Below are 22325 nucleotides of genomic sequence, written 5' to 3'. Positions count from 1 at the left end.
ATACTATAATGATATTAAGGATGCAGAAGCAATGGTTCATTGAATAGAACAAGGAGACAGTCACGTAAATAGCTTGGACCGTGGGTTCATTCAGGATAAATATATTGGGTTTAGTCCAATTTGAATAAATTGTTAGAACTTGAAACAAAGGTTGTAATATCTCTTTTTTAGTCCAATTTGAATAAATTGTTAGAACTTGAAACCAAGGTTGTAAAATCTCTTTCACATTTATACACAAAATTTAGCATTTAAGATTCAACTATATTTCCCAGGTGCAGAAAATGTACAACTACTTTTGTTCTTCTGCCACAAGTGGAAGTATTTCAGTTGCACAAAAAACTTGTTGCGATCACTCATCAGCAGAAAGGTACCAATTTACATGCAGCAATAGATTCCAGAATCCAAGTATGCTGAACGGTCTGAGAACCGATTTGCTCGGCTAGATCCTCAGCTTCTGCTAATCTTTGCTGCAAAATTCTGATTTTTTCTTCAAAGCAACCTTGCGATAGATCACAGTTATATACGACTAGAGAAGATGGCTGAGTTCCCTGTGCAGCATGATTCTGTTTCACCAACTGCTCCTCACTCTGAATGACAGTGCCTCCAGCCTCCTCGACTAGATCTAACAGGTCACTTTTGTAATCTGGCATAAAATCTCCAATAAAATAAAACTCGAAACCATCAAAAAGCTTTGGCTCCTGTAACATAAAGGGATAATTGGTTACTCGATACTAAAGCTTTTAATATGTGCCACCTCAGTTGAGAACCAGAAAAAAATATCTTTAGCCATCAAGCTTATTCACAAGGAATATAATAAACTAGTTTCTCTAGCGCTGCAATAACCAGATACTTACATTAGTTGAGGCCATCAACCTTCCAGCTTTGGGGCCCCCAGAACGGCCATAATTGTCTAGACTTATTTCATAAAGTTCTTCATTTACTGGACCATTTGCTGCAACACAAGCTTTTACCCCTGCAAATAAACAAGTTCCATGGTAGGAGAATGGAATTAAAAGAAATTAATCATCCGTCTTTTCATTAGACACCTAATTAACTATTGACCCAGGCCAAGCACACTATTTCCAAAAAAATGTCCACGCATTCAAAGTGGCTCTGGAGAAGTGACACATCTATCCAGGTATTTCCTTCTCTTCCCTCAATAACAAAACAACTTATTCTTATATCCCCCACACATTCTACTTTATTGCATTTCTTGATTCAATAGCAATTGAACGTTCACCCTCATTCCATGGAGAACCAAATGAAAAACCTATCCCACAAACAATTTTATATAACAGGAAACAGTGCTTACAGTCCATAGTTAGGATCCATTTTCCACTCAAAATCGCCATGAGAACTTTCATTGTTCTGGTGCATGCACCCTTTACATCAGTTGTTGCAACAACATGTGTGACATTTGGTTTCCAGAACTTGCACACAGTTGCACCACACATATCAGCAAATTTCACCAACATATACTGCAAAATGTCAAAAAACCAATACGATGGATTAATAATATCTGAAATGCACCATTTTCGGCTAACAATTCCAAACAAAAAAGAAGTTACAATTTGTTTTACTTCAAAGGCTTTCTCAAAATAAAAGGGCATTAAAGTAGGCTAAAGTACAAATACCATAAAAGTAAAAGCAAATAAATGTGAAGATACTAAAATAAGTGGATCTTTCATACATTGCTATTCCCAGGACATGCATCAATGATCAACCAGGACTAAGACATCAACTAACGTTGACAAACGTAGAGTTAAACCATCTATGCATGACCATCAAAAGTTGACTCCTCTAGTATACCAGAGAGCTGAAATAATCAAATAAACAAAGGGTTTTTGACTGGAAACATGCCAATGGCAGTTCTCCATGTGACTTGTAACTGCATACATGATTGTAAGACTGATCAAACACTCTTAAATAGATACAGGGGACATATGATAGAACTAGCAGAGGATATAGTCACTGCAGATAAGATAAACCAACCTTATCTTCTGAGGATAGAGCAGACCCACAAAGAACCCATTCTTTTGGTCCATCTGATGATCTTGCCCAAAAAGTCAATTGCTCGGTGGTTCTGCATGCACAATGGTCAAAAAGGAAGAGAGTTATGGACTTGCTTCTTGCTTATAGATGAGGACAATTACCCTCATATTCTAATGACTATACTTATCACAATTGCCCTTTGATTTACATGGAAAAAAAATGATGTGTTATAGTATACAAGCAAGTTTTGTTATGTATTTCATGAATTAATATAAAGCTCTTCAACTATAAACCCCGATATTATGTGGCTTCCTTCATGTAACGGAGCTTGATATCCAATATGTTCCAATAGATATGCTAGCTAACTTCTTGACAAGGATATTACTTCATTCAAAGTCTAGAAGAAAGAGAAAACAAAAACACTTTCCCAATTTTACACTAATGGATAAACATAAATCATAATGGACTACTCAATTTAAGTATTTAACTAGACTTTTAAAACCTAAACAGATACACATCTCTTCTAGTGTGCATATGTATGTGAAGATACTCCTATTAGACATACTAATCCCTTAACAAGCCTCTTCTCCACATGACAATCAAATGAGATACACTTGCTTATCAAGAGCATAGTGAAACCTAATTATACCATCAACTCGAGCAGTTCCTCTTATAGCTTCACTTAACAAATAGCAACATTGTGGATTCACTACATTTTTATGACAAGAGATACCAACACCCTGTCATTCAATCAGGGTGGATCCAGGGTGAGTCTAGTATAGTGTTAACCAGTCTCTCCTTTTTTTTATTCCTTCAAAGACCAGATCTAAGTACTGTCGAGCAATCGCTTGAAAAAGCCTTCTATAAGGCGGGCTGCAGTGGGTTCCATAGTTCTCTATCTGAAGAGGTTGAGACAGTTAGTCATCTATTCCTAAAATGCAAGAAAACTACACAACTGTGGAGGATTTTTGTTAGACTTGGGGGCATTAGCTGGGTCATGCCTAACAAAATAACTCACTTGTTATATGGTTGGGAGGAAGCAGGAGTACGAGCAGCAGACAGGAGTACGAGCAGCAGACAGAGACAGATGGAGAATTGTCCCAACTTGCATCTGGTGGACAATATGGAAGGAAAGGAGTTCAAGATGTTCTGAAAGCAAAAATTGTGACCTACAGATGATCAAACTAAACTGTTTGACTTTTTTGTTTCTGGTGCAAACAAATATACTTGAGGATACCGACTCAATTATAGACGGATCTTGTCAGGATTTTGAGTTAGTTTTTCTGTCTATTGATATATATGCACATATGGTTTCAGTGCAACCCATGTACTGACTTGTCAATATACACAAATGTTACCTTCTCAAAAGAAAAGAAAAAATAGGTGGTCCAAGTAGATTTTCAAGGATAATGGCTTCCCAAATGGATAGAGCGTTCCCCTCTAATCAAAAGCCTTTTAGCAGAAAGAGAGTCTTCAGTAACCCTGTCCAAACGAAGGGCTTCCTCTACCTTGAGTTCTGTTTGGAATTAGGCCTCCAGAATATCTTGTCTGAGGGAACTGACCTAAGCATAGCTCTCACTCTCAAATACAAATGTCAAGAAAGGAGTTCCCTTGATAAGTGGAACTCTTTGAAGGCTTTTGTCCTACTTATAGTATCAGTTCTCCCGCCAATACTTGTTTTTTAAATTAACCAAGAGCACATACACTTTGTTGGCACTAAAAAAAGGTTATTCAATCCACTAGTGCAACTTAAGGTGCGCGGGCTCTTTTGACCAACTCTCAACTTCACATGCACCTACTCTTACTGGAAATCTCGTCTCTCGCAGGTCCAGTTCTGGTCTCTAACTAACTTACTTAATAGGCCAGGTCAGAAGAGAGACATTCAAAAAACCTGATTTCCTGTATAAAGATTCTGACTCAAAAGATAAAAGTAGACTGAACTAAAAGAAATCTCACTTTTGACGATTGAAAAGTGGTGATGCTCTTTGATTGCGTCCGCTTGCTTGATCATTTATCTTCTAGTTGTCCCCTAAGTCCCTTTCCCCTATTGAGTCTCAGTTTTGGATAGAGTCGATTACCTATCTTTCATTGTTTGAATGAGACTGTATGATGTTCTTTCATCGCAAATAGAATGCAACAAGAGAGAAAGCTTAGGAAATCTCGTATAAAGGAGGCTATGGAGTATGGCCCCTATCCTTTCATTTTACGGTAGTTGCCATGCTCATTATCCCTTAGGGCTAGACCTCAGCTCAGATCATCCTCGAATGCTACCGATTCTTTCACCAAACTCTTCAAAGAGGACACTGGCTTTCTATCTTTGAAGGGTTTACCAACAAACCAGAGGGTTAAGGCTCTCACCGTCTTTTCAAATCAAAGAAAGAAGAGTCTTTTTATTCGGGCCTTTACCCACTTTCCTTTGTGAGGGAAGTTTGTGCAAATGAATCAATAGTCAAAGTATACGAAAGATGGCATAGAGCATAGAATGAGATTGATGTTTTGAATGCCCTGTTTACTGGGGTTGTAATAGAAGGATTTCTGGCAATTTTTGAAGAGGGAATCAGACTAGTGTGTCACTGTTTTAGAAAAGGAAGCATAGCTGGCCCGTTGAACCATGTTTGTCAACGGTGGAAGAAAGCCCTAAAGTGAGGGACCTAGAGATAATATTTCTCAATTGTAGATCGACATGACAATCATGCCTTCTTGAAAAAGCCTTTTTCATTCCTTCTCCAAATAAATGAAAAGAAACCCTGATGACATGGAAGTTGTGCTCGACACTCTCTTTCCTATTCCACTAAGCTTAGTGGTCTTTGTCTTTCTTGTTGGATGACTATTATGAAAAAAGATGACAACTACTCCAGTCTTTGGTCAATTCATGTTGATGCTAGAAAAGTTATTCATGTCGCCCACCCTAAGGACACAACGAAGATTAACCACTATTTTGCTCAAACCATTGCTACCTAAGTTATATAGTTGACTGCGAGAAGGACGGTTCAAGCTATGGTTGCCCCATAGGATGCTCCCTTGAAACTATTGTCTGGTCAATGCGAGAAAGAGAGGTGATGTAAACATAAGAATGGAAGGTTTGCCAGTAAGCTGTCGGCCAATGATGGTTGCTCTTCTAGCTTTACCTATACGGCAAGGGAAAGATCAATAGAGAGGTGAGAAATTCACCGCACGAACTATCTGATCAAGTTCTCCTTTTTTTCAATCACAGGCAGCTATTAAAGTCGTGCTTGATCATCACCTACATGCTCCGTTACAGCTTCGTTCATGTGTCAATCAATTGACACTGAAGCAAATAAGGAAGAGTTTTGATCACCGTGTGGGTGGTCTCAATCAGGGTTTCCATTCAGAACAAGTTTCTCCTTTTTACAAGATATGTTGGACTCGAGTCAAGCGTCAGTTTGAAACAACATCTCTACCTCCACGATGTACTGGTAAGATTTGCGTAGACTCTACCATCCCTAAACCCACTTGTGAGATTCCACTGGGTATGTTGTTGTTGAAACAATATTGAAGATGACAAAAAAAAAGGTACAAAATTATATAAAAAAGTTAGAAAGAAAAATTATCTATGTTTACCAAAGATATTTTAGAACGCTGAAATTAAACTCCTAAAATCTTCATCTTAATAAAGAGAAAATAGTCATGCATACCCCGTCCCACAACCTATTAGCTAATGACCCACTACACATATAGTTCATAGGGTCCTATTACCCCCTGGCCTACTTAAAATGTAATAAATAAATCCTTAAGTGTTAAGTTGGCACAAAGAATGCATTTCACTCTCTCAAAGAGAATGAGTTGCCTTTTTTCTTTTTCTTTTAGAATTTTTCTCCTTCTCTTTTTCCTTTTCTTTCTCTTTCTCGTTATTTACCTAAACAACTATATCTCCTCCACCATTATCATTGTTGAAGCTTCATACATGAATGTCTGGTATACAAAATTACCAGCAATTGATGCATTTATGAACATAATTCTTCAATAGACTTGTTTAGAACACATCCAATAAATCAAATCCATTTTTAAAAGGCATACCCTTTAATGTTCCTCTTTCTAAGTCATTGACTCAAGAGTAACAACAACAAAGAGAAGAAGCAATGGGGTTGTTGTTTTTGAACTTATTAGAAGGAACTGAAATGGAAACAACTGCTACATGCAGAAGGTACTAGGTAGCCATAACTCACCATCATCCATATTTTTTGTAGAACCCACTAAGAATCAAAGCCAATCTCATATTACAAATGTTCATGAATATTTTGGAGAGATAAGAATGACGGGTTTTTAAATTGACGTTACGAGTTGATTTTGCCTCTATTTGGAACTTGACAGGTGATGGCTCGGAGAAGATGGCAACAATTTTGTATGGATAAAGTAGTGCCTTAGATTTGATTCTGATTTGTTAGACACATAAGAATTTTTTTAGGTAAAACAAATGGTGTTTTATAGTAATTAGGGCTGAAATGATGATTTTGAAGACGAAAGGAAGATGAAGGACAAAAAAGAAAAAGATTAGCTGATGAAATACACGTGTCAAGCGTGTGTATTTCACCATAAAACACATGACTGATTATGACATTTTAGGGTGGAATCAATTTCACTTTGAAATGGTTCAAGAGGTACCCATGAATCATAGGTGTGTAGTTGGTATTGGCTAATAGGTTGGGAGGCAATTGACTATTTTCTCTATTAATAATAAAGTTTTTACAACAACCTCCAAGATAATGTATTGCAAACAAATGCCGAACATCTTGTTAACTAGAATTAATTCTTCTTTTTAAAAATAATAATGTTATTTTGAAGTCAAAGTAGTAGTTTACATTATTTCTATCTAGAAAACCAGTATAAAATATTGATGGTACTAGGAAATTACACCAGTTTCAAAATTAACAAAACTTAAACCAAGGAGTTTAAGGCAGGTGGGTAGATTGAAGTAGTAGCACACAGATTTTACAATTCATATGATGATGTTTTTATCATTCTCAACAACTACCAATAATTTAAGAGCCGATAGAAAACAAAATAGCAAGTGCCTTAATTACTCTTCTTACAGGGGAGAAGCCTTTGGATGCATTTCCCTCCTGATATGTTCTATAGACTTTGACTTCTCACTTGGAAATTTAACAGATTTATGAACTGGGCACAGCATCACAAAGTTCTCCTGTAATTAAATATGTGAACTTTTAAGGGAAAATAAGAAGATGAAAACTTTACAATGCTCAATTTGATAAATATGTTAACTACTAGTTGTATTTACTTACCATATCCCATTTGCAATCCTGGATTTCAAATGCACAGGGCACATGATAACTCCTCCTGCAAGACGTCATGTAGCAGCCAAGTGCTGCACCCTTCATGCCACAACTACTACACTTGATTTTTGTAGCTCTTGCCAACTCGGTGTCCAAATTTTTTATAATTTCTCCTTCATAATATACTTGAGGTGTCCTGTAACCAATGAAATTAAGTTCCGAAAAGGTATCCAATCAAACCTAACTTACCTAAGTTTATTGACTAGCAAATAATTGTGGCGTTCACAAATAAAGCAGCACACCAAAGGATCAACGGAAATATGAAGTAATATAAGAATGAGATTATGCTTTAGCAGTGGAGATACAAGTCATGTAGTGAAACAGCCTATACGTGTTGCCTGATTAGCTCTATATGAGTTAAGCCGTATCTGGATTATTCAAATATGACTAAATTCACTAAAAACACAGTTTCATAAGCAAAACAGATTACGATGTTCGATTGTTACAACCAAAGGTTACTAAAGACATTTGGATTGTGTTCTTGGTGCATCTGCAGGGAGGAAACTCATGCTCATATGTTCTTTGATAGCTCTATTCCCAGCATATCTGGAAGACTCTACTACATTGTATGGGACTTAATAGGCAGATCGGATCATGGGAGGCTGAGGTAGGGTGGCTGTCAGTCAAGGTGAACAATAGAAGATCTATGAATGCTATCATGGGGTTTCTATTTGTAGCCACTGCTATCATCTCTGGTTAGATCGAAAAAGTTGAGATTCAGTCAGAAAGCACATGAAAGCAAAGCTATCATTAGAGTCATAGTTATACAGTTACATATAGTGGGTAAATGGACAAGCTGTTTAGATAGGCTTAGTTGTTTTCCTTGTTTGTAGACTTGGTTCTGTTTTGTTTAGCTGACCAACTAACCATAGTTTCCTCTTGGTTATTTTTGAGGATGTAACTCTAGTGTCCAATGAGCTAGTATGTAAATATTGACACTTCTATTAAATAAAAAGAATTCGTTAGACCAACAAAAGAAGGTTCCTTTTTTTTCTCCAACTGCAATTGTCCATAACATCTATCCACAGCTAAATAATTCAAGCATAAAGATGAAGAGACATAATGCATTTAAAGTCCACTTGTTCCATCTCATCCTGTTATCCAACACCTACATAAAGAAATAAAGTGATTGCACAGGATTGAGCTGTCACTTAACTGCTACTTAAAGCTTCCCGTTATCAGTTGCGCAATAATCAAACATTATTATGTTTTTTGAAATGGCAAGTAATTATAAAACAAAAATATGTCTGGAATATCTAGCAAAGTGATTTTTTTTTAATGAAGAATATCAAGCAAAGTGATTTAAACCACCTACCATTCAATGCACTTACTGTGCACACATATGACTTTGGAAAGAGAAGTAACATTACCCACAACTTCCCTTCCATTTGCAAAGTACAAAAAAGGTCCAGTTTTCTGCAAATATTTGACAAAAAATGAAAAAGTTAGTATCAAGAATGGGCTACATATAGCAGAATATGTGCAGATAAACAAAGGAGTGGACCACAAAATAATTAGATAACTTTCCAAATGATAGCAGTGGAGTGAGTATTAAGAAAAGTATAAAGCAAGCCAGCTGATAGCTTGAAGTTTCTCCTGTACTGATAACTCACCTCTGTGGTCTTAGCAGAATAACAGAAAGCACAAACACTTGCTTTCGGAGGATGTTGATCTATAACTGCTTTTGGCTGAACAACATTAGGAGATTCACATATTTTATACTCCAAATTGCAGTTGGAATCAGCAACAATTTCAGAACTAGGGCATCTTTGGAGAATATGATCATGACTTTCTAAGCTCATTTCTGACAAACCAGAGTTTAGTTTCTTTTGCTGCTTAATATCCATTTCATGAAATATGTCTTAAACCCCCAACTATTTGTCAGTATCCTGTACTGACTATATTCTGGAAAGAGAGGATCAAATTTGTGTAAAGCTTCAAAAAAAAAAAGAAGAAAATCATATAGGAGAGAATACTAACAAAAACTTTTGCATGTTCCATTTTTTCAATCTAACAAACCAATTAAAACTTATTATAACCCAAGAATCACAAAATCATTAGTTAGCAAGCATGAAACTGCTGTTCCCTTTGATTCGTCCTACTAAACTCCTTCTTTGTTTGAAAAATCGATGGTTTCTTACCTTTACTGATTGTCAAGGCAAAAAGTGAGGTTTTCTCTTGCTTCCAGATGATTTGAAGCTATAAAAATCTTGAACTGATAACGCCACAGAATATATGAATAAAAATTTTGGTGCTTATTTGGATTTCCAAGGGATAATCCATTGCCCTATACTAGTGTACGAAATGGGATTGTTACCAAAGAAAAATAAGTATTAGTTACTCCCTTTTAAAAACGATGTCTACTTTAATTTGAAATAGAGTTAAAAAGGAGACTTTTTAATCTTGTCGTTGTAAATTAAAGTTATGTTAATGTATCAAATTATTCTTTAATTTTGTGGTCTTAAACATATCACATGAAAAGTTAAAGTTAAAGTGTTGTCAAAAAAGAAAAATAGTCATTCTTTCTGAAACGGAGTAAAAAGAAATAGGGTCATTTTTTTTAAACGGAAGAAATAGTATTTATATTTTATTTATTTTATACCATATTAGAAGCATGAGTTCCAATGTGGTATCACCCTGATATTTTTAGGCATTATATCTCAAGATAAGGATATGTTTGTCATGTTGTTTCTTAACTTTGTACTATCATTTAAGGATGTGTCTTTTGCTTTGTTACCAACACAATTTATCGGTTACATAGCATTATTTGTGTCATTTCATAAATAAATGTATAAGCTTCTTCATCTTCTTTTATGTCTTTGTTCAATTATACATGTTCTTTCCCATTTTGATTTCATCAAATTTGAGGTTAGCTACTCTTTCAATTTTAGGTAAATCTTTTTATTTTGTTCTAGTTATAAAATCAAGCTCATAGCAATATAAGTACAAAGAGAAGAAGACAAGATATAGAGATGAAGAGAACTTTTCTTCTTATTCAAGTGTATGTTATAATGATGAATGATATCTCTATTTATAGGTAGAGAAATCAATCAAAAGGTCACCATGTTTAATGTCCAATTAATAGGTACATAGTTATCTACAAAGGTTCATGTCACCTTGGATATATAGAAACATGATAGGATTAGTTCATGAAGAAAGCAAATGGACAATCCACTATTCAATGGATTTATAACACTCCCCCTTGGATGTCCATAGATTATGTGTGTAATGACCTCAAACGTCATTTTTTTGAAATTTTTACAAAATTATCGGTTTATTCATCTCAATAGTTGTCCCGAATTATTTTTGATCTGTTTGAAAAGTTGATTTGAGAATTTTACACTATTTGATAACTTCGGTTATTTAGTTTGATGGTATTTATTAAAAAAAAATTAATTTTATTAATGGGTGGTTCATGGGCAAATTTGTAATTTTATTTAATAGCCTAGGTTTAACTCTTTTATTAAAATAAGTTACAGAAAATTTAGTAATTTTCGATCATAACATTAATAAGAGCCGCATGATACAAAATCGTTTGGGATAGCACACGATCTTTCGTCTACAAGTAAAACTAATTCAAAGTTTCAATTTTTTTTGTTTGATAAATGTTGGTAGTGGGGAGAGAATTATTAATTATTATTATTATTATATTATATAGTGGGTATGTATAGCCATTTGGCATTGTTGATTTGCTACTATGCAGCGTTATAAATATTTTTCAATATTATGGGTGGCCAATGAGGGATAGAAGTGATTATCTGCAATAGGCAGATTGCTACATATGATTCATAAATAACAAATTAGGAAAGTAAAGTGACTTCACTTTCCAAAATGGCATGTTGCTATAGGAAGAGCTTTCCTTGTTGATGCATAGTCCTTATGTGTTTATGTGCATACACCCATACTTAGTACAAGTGTGTACTAACCCATATACAATTACTATTTTTAATAGGTGCAGGTCCTTGAAGAAGATTGAAGATTAATTGAAGCCGTTTGGGCTAGTACCTCCATACTTTTGTAGGTCCTCTTGAGTTCGAGGAAGCCTACTCTTTATATTCTAGCTTTAATAGATTAGACATAGCTAGTAGATTTTGTCCCTAGCCTTACCTTTCAAACTTTTGTTCAATCTTTCGTAGTACGGCCTATTTGGCAACTATTAATAAAATTATGAATTCTTCGTTTCAATTGTCAATCTTTTAATAGATGGTTGTTTGGTTTGAGCTGTTAGTATATCACTCTTATGAAGAAAGTATATGAAGTCTAAGTACACTTTAGTAAAGTTAAAAAGTTGTAAATTTTCCGCTAATTTTAACTGTATGATTGTGATAAAAGCTAAGAAAAAGCTTGACTGCGACCTCTGAGAGGTTAAAGATGTCGTCTCATCTAGGGTCTAGGACTTGGGTGTGACAAACTTTGTATCAAAGCATGAGGTTAATTTACCTAAGAAGTAAGGCTCAAAACAACCAAGTTGTGTAGTTTCTAGCTTATGGTTGTGAAGTGCACCACAACCAGGACTTAGAGACTTAGCGATGTTAAGACTCTTCCCTTCTTGTACTCTTTATTGTGCTCTGCATATTATTTACAATTTGTGTCATTCTAGCATACAACTTCCTTCTTGTGTGTGCGTGTTGAAAAATTAAAAAAGAAGTAACACAGGCAGGAGAATTGGAGAGGCAACTGCTAGGGCAAAACCAAGCTCCTCCTCAAGCCTTAGCTGCTCGAGTTCAAGTTCATGTCAACCCAGCTACGGTGACGGATGGAGAAGTAAGATTAACACTGGTTCAGATGGTCGAAGCCATCACTACTCCGGCATAGGCTATCAGAGCCTAGGCCACTAAAGAGGGTACTCCCAGGGAGAAACCACATGCTAGCACCATGGCCAGCAGACTAAGAAATTTCACCAGGATGAATCCTCCAGTCTACTCGGGTCCAGAACCAATGAGGATCCCTAGGAGTTTGTGGAAGAGATCCATTATATTCTTTGTGTTATGAGTGTTTATGAAGAGGAGAAGGCTGAGTTGGATGCATACCAGCTCAAGGATGTGGTTCAGGTATGGATTGACTCCATAAATGCCATGCTACCATAGACTGTCAAAATAGGGTAGTAAGGTTTCAGTTTCCTAATGAGTTAGAGCTTGAATGGGAAGGGCGTAGTTCAAAACGAATAGGCAAATATTTTCCCATCTTAATGCAGTAAGATCTAAGGGGTATTTATACAACTTAGGCAGAGTCTATGACTTAGAGCATGAAGTTACTTCCATAGAATTTGTGTCCATAGTGAATGAGTTTCAAGATGTCTTTCCGGAGGATTTACAAGGAATCCCTCTTGAACGTGAAATTGACTTTGGTATTGACTTAGATCCCAACATCAAACCAATTTCTAGTCCTCCCTATAGAATGGCTCCAGCTGAACTCAAAGAGTAAAAGTTGTAGTTAAAATATCTACTTGATAAGGGCTTCATCCAGCCGAGCATATCCCCATAGGGTGCTCCAGTGTCATTTGTTAAGAAAAAGGATGGAACCCTTAGAATGTGTATCGATTTTCGGGAACTCAACAAAGACTATAAAGAACATATGACCTCTTCTCAGAATTGATGATCTATTTGATCAGCTCCAACATTCAAGTTTCTTTTCTAAAGTAGAGCTCTGGTCGGGGTATCACCATCTTAGAGTGAGACAAGAGGGCATACTTAAGACTGCCTTCCATACTAGGTATGTTTATTACGAGTTTGTTGACATGTCATTTGATCTCACCAATGCACTAGCCGCGTTTATGGGCCTTATGAATAGGGTGTTCCATGAATACCTTGATTCTTTTGTCACAGTATTCATAGATGACATCCTCATATACTCTAATATAAGAGAAGAACATGAACAACATTCGAGAATGACATTGCAAGTACTCAAGGAACATCAGTTGTATGCAAAATTAAGCAAATGTGAATTTTGGCTGAGATTATTGACCTTCTTTGGTCATGTGGTGTCTTATCAGGGTGTAGAGGTTGATCCAAAAAAGATTGAGTCAGTAAAGAACTTGTCGAGACCCCTCACTTCTACATACATATGGAGTTTCTTGGGTTTGGCTAATTACTATAGCAGGTGTGTTGAGGCTTTTTCTGCTATTGTTGCTACATTGACAAATTTAACAATGAAGAAGGTGAAGTTTGAGTGGTCTGAAACTTGTGAAAAGAGTTTTCAAGAGCTTAAAGACCAACTCACTTCAGCCCATTTCTCACATAATGGAGAAGTGGTGAAGGGTATGTGGTGTACAGTGATGCTTCTCGAGTAGGTTTCGGATGTGTTCTTATGCAGGATGGCAAGGTGATTGCATATGCATCAAGATAGTTGAAAATCCACAAAAAGAATTACCCTACCCATGATCTTGAGTTAGCTGCTGTGGTATTTGCGTTAAAACTTTGGAGACATTACTTATATGGTGTAAATGTTGATGTATTTACTGACAATAAAAGTCTTCAGTATATTTTTACACAGAGAGAATTGAATCTTCGTCAGAGAACATGGCTAGAGTTGCTAAAGGATTATGACATGAATGTCCACTATCACCAAGGTAAGGCCAATATTGTGGCCGATACTTTTAGCCAATTGAGCATGGGCAGTGTCTCATATTGATGATGAGAAGAAGGAGCTGGTTAAAAGGTACACCAATTGGCTAGGTTAGGTGTACGGCTTGTAGATACACCAAGTGGAGGTGTTTCAGTTCGTTCTATTTAGGAATCGTCATTTGTTGTAGATGTTAAAGCGAAGCAACATTTAAACCCATTACTCATGGAGTTCAAAGACTCAGTGTTGAGTAAGCTGAATGAATCATTCTCCCTGGGGGGATGGTGTGCTTAGATACTAGGGCAGATTGTGTGTGCTCAATATTTATAATCTGAGACCTAATATTATTGTAGAGGCTCATGGCTCCAGGTAATCCATTCATCCAGGTTCCACAAAAATGTATCATGATCTCAAGGAGATCTATAGGTGGAAGGTATGAAACGAGATATTTCTATGTTTGTGGAGGAGTGGCCAAATTGCCAACAGGTTAAGGCTGAACACCTTAAGCCTGGAGGTCTTACCCAGTCGATTGAGATCCCAACCTAGAAGTGGGAAGCTATTAATATGGACTTTGTGGTTGGTCTTCACAAGGCCAGGAAACTGCATGATTCTATTTGGATCATTGTTTACATGATGACTAAGTCTGCTCACTTCATCCTGTGAATTCTACTTACAAGGCCGAAGATTATGCCATGCTGTATATTGATGAGATAGTGAGGTGGCATGGTATCCCTTTATATATCATTTCGGATAGGGGATCCCAGTTCACTTCTCACTTTTGGAGATCTTTCCAAAAGAGCTTGGGTGCAAAGGTGAAGCTCAGTATTGCTTTTCATCCTCAGACGGATGGACAAACAAAGCGTACCATTCAGACCCTTCAAGACATGCTGAGAGCATGTGTTATTGACTTCAAGGGGAGTTGGGATGATCACTTGCCACTTATTAAGTTCTCTTATAATAATAGATACCATTCTAGTATTGGGATGGCATGTTTTGAACCACTGTATGGCGGGAGATGTAGGTCCCAGTTGGGTGGTTTGAGGTAGGAGAGTCTTCCATCTTTGGCTTTGAGATCATTCACGAGGCTATAGAAATGGTGAGAATGATCATGGATAGATTGGCTACTAGTTACAGTCATAAAAAATCCTATGTTGATAACAGGAAGAGGGATCTTTAATTCGAGGTAGGTGATCAACTCTACCTGTAGATATCACCCATTAAAAGGGTGATGAGGTTTGGTAAGAAAGGGAAGTTGAGTCCGAGGTGTATAGGTCCTTATGAGGTCTTAGAGCGAGTTAGGAATTTTGCCTATGAACTGAAGTTGACAAATGACGTTGCTTATGTTCATCCAGTGTTTCATGTTTCGATACTTAAAAAGTGTCTAGGTGATCCAGCATCGATCCTGCCTGTTGAGAGGTTAGGAGTTGATGAGAACCTTTCTTATGAAGAGGTTCCAGTTTAAATTTTCGATCGCCAAGTGAAGAAGCTGAGGAACAAGGATGTTGCCACCGTAAAGGTGTTATGGAGGAACCACCTTTTTGAGGGAGCAACATGGGAGGACGAAGCCGACATGAGATCCCATTACCCTCACTTGTTCAGAATAACTTCTAAGAAGGGTAGTCAAATCATTTCCATAGTCTTTTGGATTACTTACTTGATTCATTGTAGGAATGGGACTACGATAATTCATTGCACTCGTAAGTAAAACATAGGATCAAAGGAGATCATTGAACTACAAAACAAAAAGAAGAAAAGATTTAAAAATAAACTAAGTCTGGGGTGAGGAGATCTAGTCTTAAAGAGGAGCGAAATTCTTAAATTTTGCTTGAATTGTTCTAAAACTATGTTCATGATTCCAAGGTCTTATGTTCATATAGAAAATGATTTGTGTTCTTTAAATACATGAAAAATGTCATATTCATAGTATGATTCGAAAATAACGAATTAGGAAAGTAATGTGCCTTCACTTTCCAAAAATGGCATGTTGCTATTGGAAGAGCTTTCCTTGTTCATGCATAGTCCTTATGTTTTTATGTGCATACACCCATACTGAGTACATGTGTGTACTAACCCATATACAATTACTATTTTTATAGGTGCAGGTCCTCGAAGAAGATCGAAGATCAGTTGAAGCCATTTACACTAGTACCTCCAGACTATGGTACGTCCTCTTGAGTTCGAGGATGCCTATGCTTTCTATTATACCTTTAATAGATTAGACATTTCTAGTGGATGTTGTCCCTAGTTTTCCCTTTCAAACATTTGTGTAAGCTTTCTTATTAAGGCCGGTTTGGCAACTATTAATAATATTATGAATTCTTCGTTCCAATTGTCAATCTGTTAATAGATGGTTGTTTAGTTTGAGCGGTTAGTATATCACTATTTTGCAGAAATTATATGAAGTCTAAGTACAATTCAGCCTGTATGATTGTGATGAAAGCAAAGAAGTGGCTTGTCTGCTACCTCTAAGAGGTTAATGACGCCGGTCTCATCTAGGGTCTACGACCCGGGTGTGACATAAGCATTTCGAAAGGGAAGTGTTAATGGTTTGTTTGTGTGTTATTCTAATGTCTTCTCATTAAGTGAGGGCTTGTTCTCGCGAGGTGAGTAATCATAAAAGGGATAGTCTTGAGGATCGCTTTGGTGTGTATTCAAGAAGGTATATGCGTACTTCGTTCATGTCTTACCTTGGTGAGTCTTAGGATAATACTTAGTTAGGGAACCTTCTACATAAATGAGTTCGCTTCCTCTATTCTTGGATTTGGAAGTTCACTCCTTTAGAATTAGGGTAGTTCACTATAAATGTTCAAATCAAATTCACTGTATTATTTTGGAAGTTAACCATAAAGGGTTTCTTTTGGTTAAAATTATGGAAATTCTTCTGTAAGAATTGAATGATGATTCTTATGTTGTTTTACTTCTAAATTAATGAATGCTTTAACAATTTGTCATGAAAGGTTATTTTACTAAAACGTCCCATTTTGCATGTTTTTGCATATGCCATACTTAGTACATTGTTTTGTACTAACCCCATATTTTTCTATACTCTATAAGTATGGTTGGAATCTTTATGGAAGAATGGAAGTGAATCTTGGGAAATCTACTCTCTCAAGATTTGGTATGTCCTCATATATTCGAGGACATTATTTATGTTTTTCTTAGTTTTAATATTACGACTTATTATGCATTTTTCTTTTAATGTAAAGGTCCGTGTCCCTAAGATATTATATCATGTCTTCAAGTTGGCTTGTGATGATGAGATTCTCTAAATATTTATGAAAGACTAGCTTTTTATTAAATGTCTTGAAAAGTTTTAATTCCGCACTACTTTTCACGTCTTATGTAATGAAATATACTTGAATGGCTTTAAAAGATCCCAAAGGGTCAAGTACGCCCGTTCATGATCCAAGGGTTCTTCCTAACTTCTAGGGGGTACTTTCGGGTCATGACAGACTTGGTATCAGAGCATAAGGTTATGGTAAATGGTGTAGGGTCTAAAAGTGTGTAGGGTCTAAAAGTCTCACAAGAAAAATCTAGTAGTATATTGGTCAATGGTGTGAGTCGCGACACATCCATGGAGAAGAGGCTATAGGATGATAGAGGTTTCACTGTCTTCTCTATTCTAATGTCGTGCCTTAGAGTTGAGTCATATAAGGAGTATTTTCTCAAATTCTTCTCTTATTCTTTATAGGACATGAATACGAGGAGATCAATCACTAGAAGGGAGGAGGGAGGTATAGATAATGAGAGGATCCCTCCCCGTGTTGACCAAGTTCCTATTAAGGTTCCCCTTCAAGAACCTCAAGTGACTCCGGAACCTCAAGGCCTCAAGTCCCCCCAAGTTCCTCCTATACGTCAATCTCCTTTTGTTGAGAAGATATGACTAATGTGGAGTTGAGGGCTGTCCAAATGAATTTGACCGAACTCATGACGGCTCAAGCTGATGTCCTACATAATCTTTTTGTTGCTCAAGCTAACCAAGGAGTCGGACCTCAAGCTAATGCTAGTACTTCCGCTTTTAGATTTCGGGATTTCATGAGGATGAACCCTCCCACTTTTCATGGCACTAAGGTGGATGAAGATCCACAAGGTTTGATAGATGAGGTTTTCAAAGTGGTGGATACTATGGGTGTGACCCCTAGGGAGAAAGCGGAGTTAGACGCTTATCAACTCAAGGATGTGGCTCAAGTATGGTTTGAGCAATGGAAGAGTGAGAGAACCTTAGAAAGAGGGTAAGTTGATTGGGAGGAATTCAAAGAGGCTTTCCTAGATAGGTTCTTTCCCTTAGAGTGGAGTGAGAATAAGATGGTTCAATTCATAAATCTTTGTCAAGGGGGAATGAGTGTGCAAGAGTACTCTCTCAAATTCACCCAAATCTCTAAGTATGCACAAACCATGGTAGCCAACTCTAGGGATAGGATGAAAAAAATTGTGATGGGAGTGTTTAGCTTGGTTGAGAAAGAGTTCCGTACAATAATTCTTCCTAATGACATGGATATTTCTATGCTCATGGTGTATGTACAACAAATTGAGGAATCTAAAATTAGGGAAATAAGGCAAGAGGGTAAGAGGCCTAGGTCGGATGATTCTAGTCGCCAAAAACCTAAGAAGAGGTTCTATCACCAAGATTCTTCCATGGGAAACAAGGATAAGGCTCCAAACCAAAATTCCCAAGGTGCTTACCATACTTTTAAGAGGACTAGGTGAACTACTTGTGGGAAGCAATGGGTAGGTGTCTTGCCGGAACGGATTGTTGTTTTAGTTGTGGTTGACAAGGCCACAAGATTAGGGACTTTCCTAGCATTAAATTAAGAGGGAAAGAGGTCAATCAAGCTTCCCTAGATCCTAATTCTCCTAAAAAAGAACCCTACCTATGGGATGGGAGCTAAGAAGGATAACTAATCTGGAGTTGATAATCCCGGTATGTCTTGATTCTTTATGATTGTTGTTTTTTTAATTATAAAATGAGTTTATATCGTTTTTATACTTCATATGATCATGCCAGCTTGATTAATTTCTCTAAGAATGATTTTTTGAAATTTTTTGCTTGTTTGGCAGTGTTACAGTGATGTTCACTGTAAGTTTTGAGAATTTTGAAAAAAATATTTCGTCTTTAATCTAAGTTTCAATGTGTGAGAGAGTGTTGTATATGATCATGTTTAATGTTTGAAAAGGTAGATCCTCCATAAAAGAAGGATAAGGATGAGTTTTGAAATTGTGAAAATGATGCAAAAGTTGCCTATGTTGCTAGTGTGTGAAAACGTAAAATGGTGATCCTTGCTAGTTGATACGTTGATTTTTGACTGTGTTGATAAATATTGTAATGTGTTATGTTTTTCTAATGAAATCCTTGATGGTCTTGAAGTTTTAGTGTCATTAGAGGACAAATGTTATTCTAAGTGGGGGAGAATGTAACGCCGTAAAACGAACTAAGATGAACTAGACCTTCACGATGGTTTCTTAAATTATTTTTAAGTTACAATGAGTTACATTAGTGTTATTAGGCAGTGTGTGAAGTTTTGTTAAGTTTGGAGGTAAAACGTCCAAGAATGTCCAGAAGGTGTACCTTAGAAATTACTTGTGTGTCTTGATGTGTTTGAGTGTGTTTTACGTGTTTGTTTTGATTTAAATTCGCGTGGGATGTTTGTAAGACCTAGAAGACTCTTTTTAGGGGTTTAACGTGTGGGCACGACTTTTCCTATGACCCACAAGGGGCCCTAGAGAAGAGACCAAGACTTGAGTCCAAAACTGCATGGCAGTGTCCACCAACGGGACCAGTAGACGGCCAATTGACCAATCGAGGGTTCATCGACTTGGTCGGTCTATTAGACCTGTAGGCCTGAAGGTTCTGAGGGTTTCATAGTCAACCAACGGACCCTCACAAACGGGGCATTGGTTGAGAAATGGTCTGTCGTTCGTGAGTCGTCGATAGGCTTGTGAAAAGCTGTAATTTTCTGCCAAGTCTTGGGGTGTTTGGTAAATTCACCCCACGTATATTATGACCCTAGGACGTTTATTTTAGGTACTATTAGGTATATTAAAGTATATTAAACCCTAATAGATAATTTTAGACCGCATTTCCTAAAATCCAAAACCCCTCTCCCTTAGAACTCTCTCTCAAGTAGTTTTCGAAGCTAGAAGTCAAGAAGAGCTAGCAGGGCTGTCGGTGGCAAAATTATTCATCAAAATCATTGGGTCTTAACTTATATAAGTTATGGTATCCATACTTGAACTCTCTTACATTGAAGGAGTCCCTTCTAATGGATTTTCAAAAAGGGTTTGCAACCCTAGTTTCTTGTATCTTCAATTCTAAATATGGGTCTTGCATGAAAATATTTTAAATGACATAATAATTATGTTTCTAATGTTAGTTCATGCTTTTAACGTAAAAAATTCAATCAAAACATGTTAAAGTTTTTCATCAAATGTTGGCTTAAGAAATGGGTTGAATGAGCTCAGTTTTGTAGTCTTTGAGCATTGCTTTACTTATGTTATTATTGATGTTTAGATACTGCCCTTAGGGATAATTTATGATGAATTATTGATTAAAAATGCTATAGGTGATGGAAGTTAGAATTAAAGGGTAATTTGGTTATGTTATTTAAGCTTTAATTATGAAATGCTCTTGAGTGGTATGGTTTATCTTCTCGGTGGCGGTTTTACTTGAAGAAACTGATTATATTTAGTATGTATTATGGGTGTTGATTTAATGTCCTAACATGTGAAATGAAGTGATAATGAAGATGGTTCTTGTTTATGTAATATGAATCTTTAATTGCATGTTTGACTTAGATTATGCCTAAGTGAAGTATATGATTTTGTGAAGCATGTAAAGTGTGTAATTTGATGAATTGAAGGTCTAAAGCATGTATAGTAGTTAAATGTAGATGAAATGATGCTTATGTGCAAGGTTTGCTCTTATGTACAACACACACTTAAGTTAATAAATGAAGCTAAGTTAAGTAAATAGAGGAGATTTTAGGTGGACACTCTTTGTGAGTTGATATGAATTATTTAGTAGCAAACTCACTACAACTTAAGAGCTTTCTAAGATAGGTCGGAGGATGAATACCCTTCATGAGTTCAGATGTGGTGTTCACTAGATATACTTAAGCTATAGTTTATAATGTTTAGAATCCATGGGTGTTATGTCAAGCACCTAGAGGATATGAAGAAAAGGTGGTTACACTTTGTGAGATGAGATGTTGTAGTTCAATGTACCTCTAGAGATGAGTACTAATCGTTAGTAGAGAATGAGTTACTGAGTATCAATCTCCTTATCCCTTAACTATGCGCCAACATAGGTGTAGCTATTGGGAAAGCCATGTTAAAGAAAAAAAGAATGACCTTAGTCTAAGAAAGTGAGGATCCCTCATCCGATAGGGGTTAATATCGGGATTCTATGTATAGCTCTCATGGTCTATATAGGTTAAGCGAACCCCCACAAAAGAAATGAAAATTCTAAGTCTTCTAAAAGATTGTACTACTTAGGGTAGGTAATGGAATGGAGCGTTATTTATCCATTGTACTAGGTAGGCATTCCGAAAAGGGAGTTTTAGTGAGCCTTATTTAAATTGAATGAACTAAGTTTCCTAAAAGGACGTACTGCTTAGGGTAGGTAGTGGAATAGGACGTTATCTATCCATTGCACTAAGTAGATCTTCCGAAAAGGGAGTTTGGGTGCCAAGCCTTCTAAAAGAGTGTCCTGCATAGGGTAGGTGTTGGTATGAGACGCTATCTACTCATTTCACTAAGTAGGCATTCCGAAAGGAAAGTCTTGGTGGGTTGTTTGGGTGTTCTTCTAATGTCTTGTCATTGATGGGCCTTGTTCTCCTGAGGTGAGTAAGCCAAAAAGGGGTAGTCTTGAGGATCTCTTTGGTGTGTATTGAAGGAGGCATATGCGTACATCCTTCATGCCTTACCTTTGTGAGTCTTAGAATAACCTTAGTTAGGGAAACTCCTATGAAAATGAGTTCACTTCCTCTTTGCTTGGCATTGTAAGTTCGTTACTTTGGAATTAGGATAGTTCACTACAATGCTCAAATTAAATTCACTGTTATAGTTTGGAAGTTTACTGTACAGGGTGTCTTTTGGTTAAAATTATGGAAATTCTTCTATAAGTGTTAAATGATGATTCTTATGTTGTTTTACTTATAAATTCATGAATGTTTTAATTATTTGTCATGGAAGGTTATTTTACTAAAACGTCCATTTTTGCATGTTTTGCATATGCCATACTTAGTACATTGTTTAGTACTAAGCCCATACTTTTCTATACTCTATAAGTATCGGTTGTAATATTTTTAGAAGAATCGAAGATGAAGCTTGGGAAATATTCTCTCTAAGGATTTTGTATGTCATATATTCGAGGACATAGTTTATGTTTTTCTTAGTTTTAATATTAAGACATTATGTATTTTCCTTTCAATGTAAAGGGCCGTGTTCCTAAGATATTATATC

At 36.5% G+C, this 22325-nt stretch overlaps 1 protein-coding gene across 2 annotated transcripts; it reads right to left on the bottom strand.

The window, feature by feature from the left end:
* Positions 1-205: 205 nt before the first annotated feature.
* LOC107018841 (BRCA1-associated RING domain protein 1-like) lies at positions 206-9639 on the bottom strand. 2 transcript variants are annotated; one of them, XM_015219422.2, is made up of 9 exons: positions 9446-9639; positions 8918-9209; positions 8620-8720; positions 7254-7440; positions 7044-7153; positions 1993-2083; positions 1313-1478; positions 855-973; positions 206-698 (listed from the first exon to the last, which is right to left on the bottom strand). In XM_015219422.2, exons 2-9 carry the CDS (start codon positions 9149-9151, stop codon positions 357-359), a joined length of 1350 nt encoding a protein of 449 aa, XP_015074908.1. In that variant the 5' UTR covers positions 9152-9209; positions 9446-9639; the 3' UTR covers positions 206-356. The 2 variants fall into 2 exon arrangements, with proteins under 2 accessions (XP_015074908.1, XP_015074909.1); XM_015219423.2 differs by having other exon boundaries at positions 8918-9239; positions 9446-9623.
* Between the last annotated feature and the right edge of the window lie 12686 nt (positions 9640-22325).

This window comes from Solanum pennellii, chromosome 5, assembly GCF_001406875.1.
Source record: "Solanum pennellii chromosome 5, SPENNV200".
NCBI classification, from domain to species: Eukaryota; Viridiplantae; Streptophyta; class Magnoliopsida; order Solanales; family Solanaceae; genus Solanum; species Solanum pennellii.
This window is presented reverse-complemented; position numbering and strand designations above follow the sequence as displayed.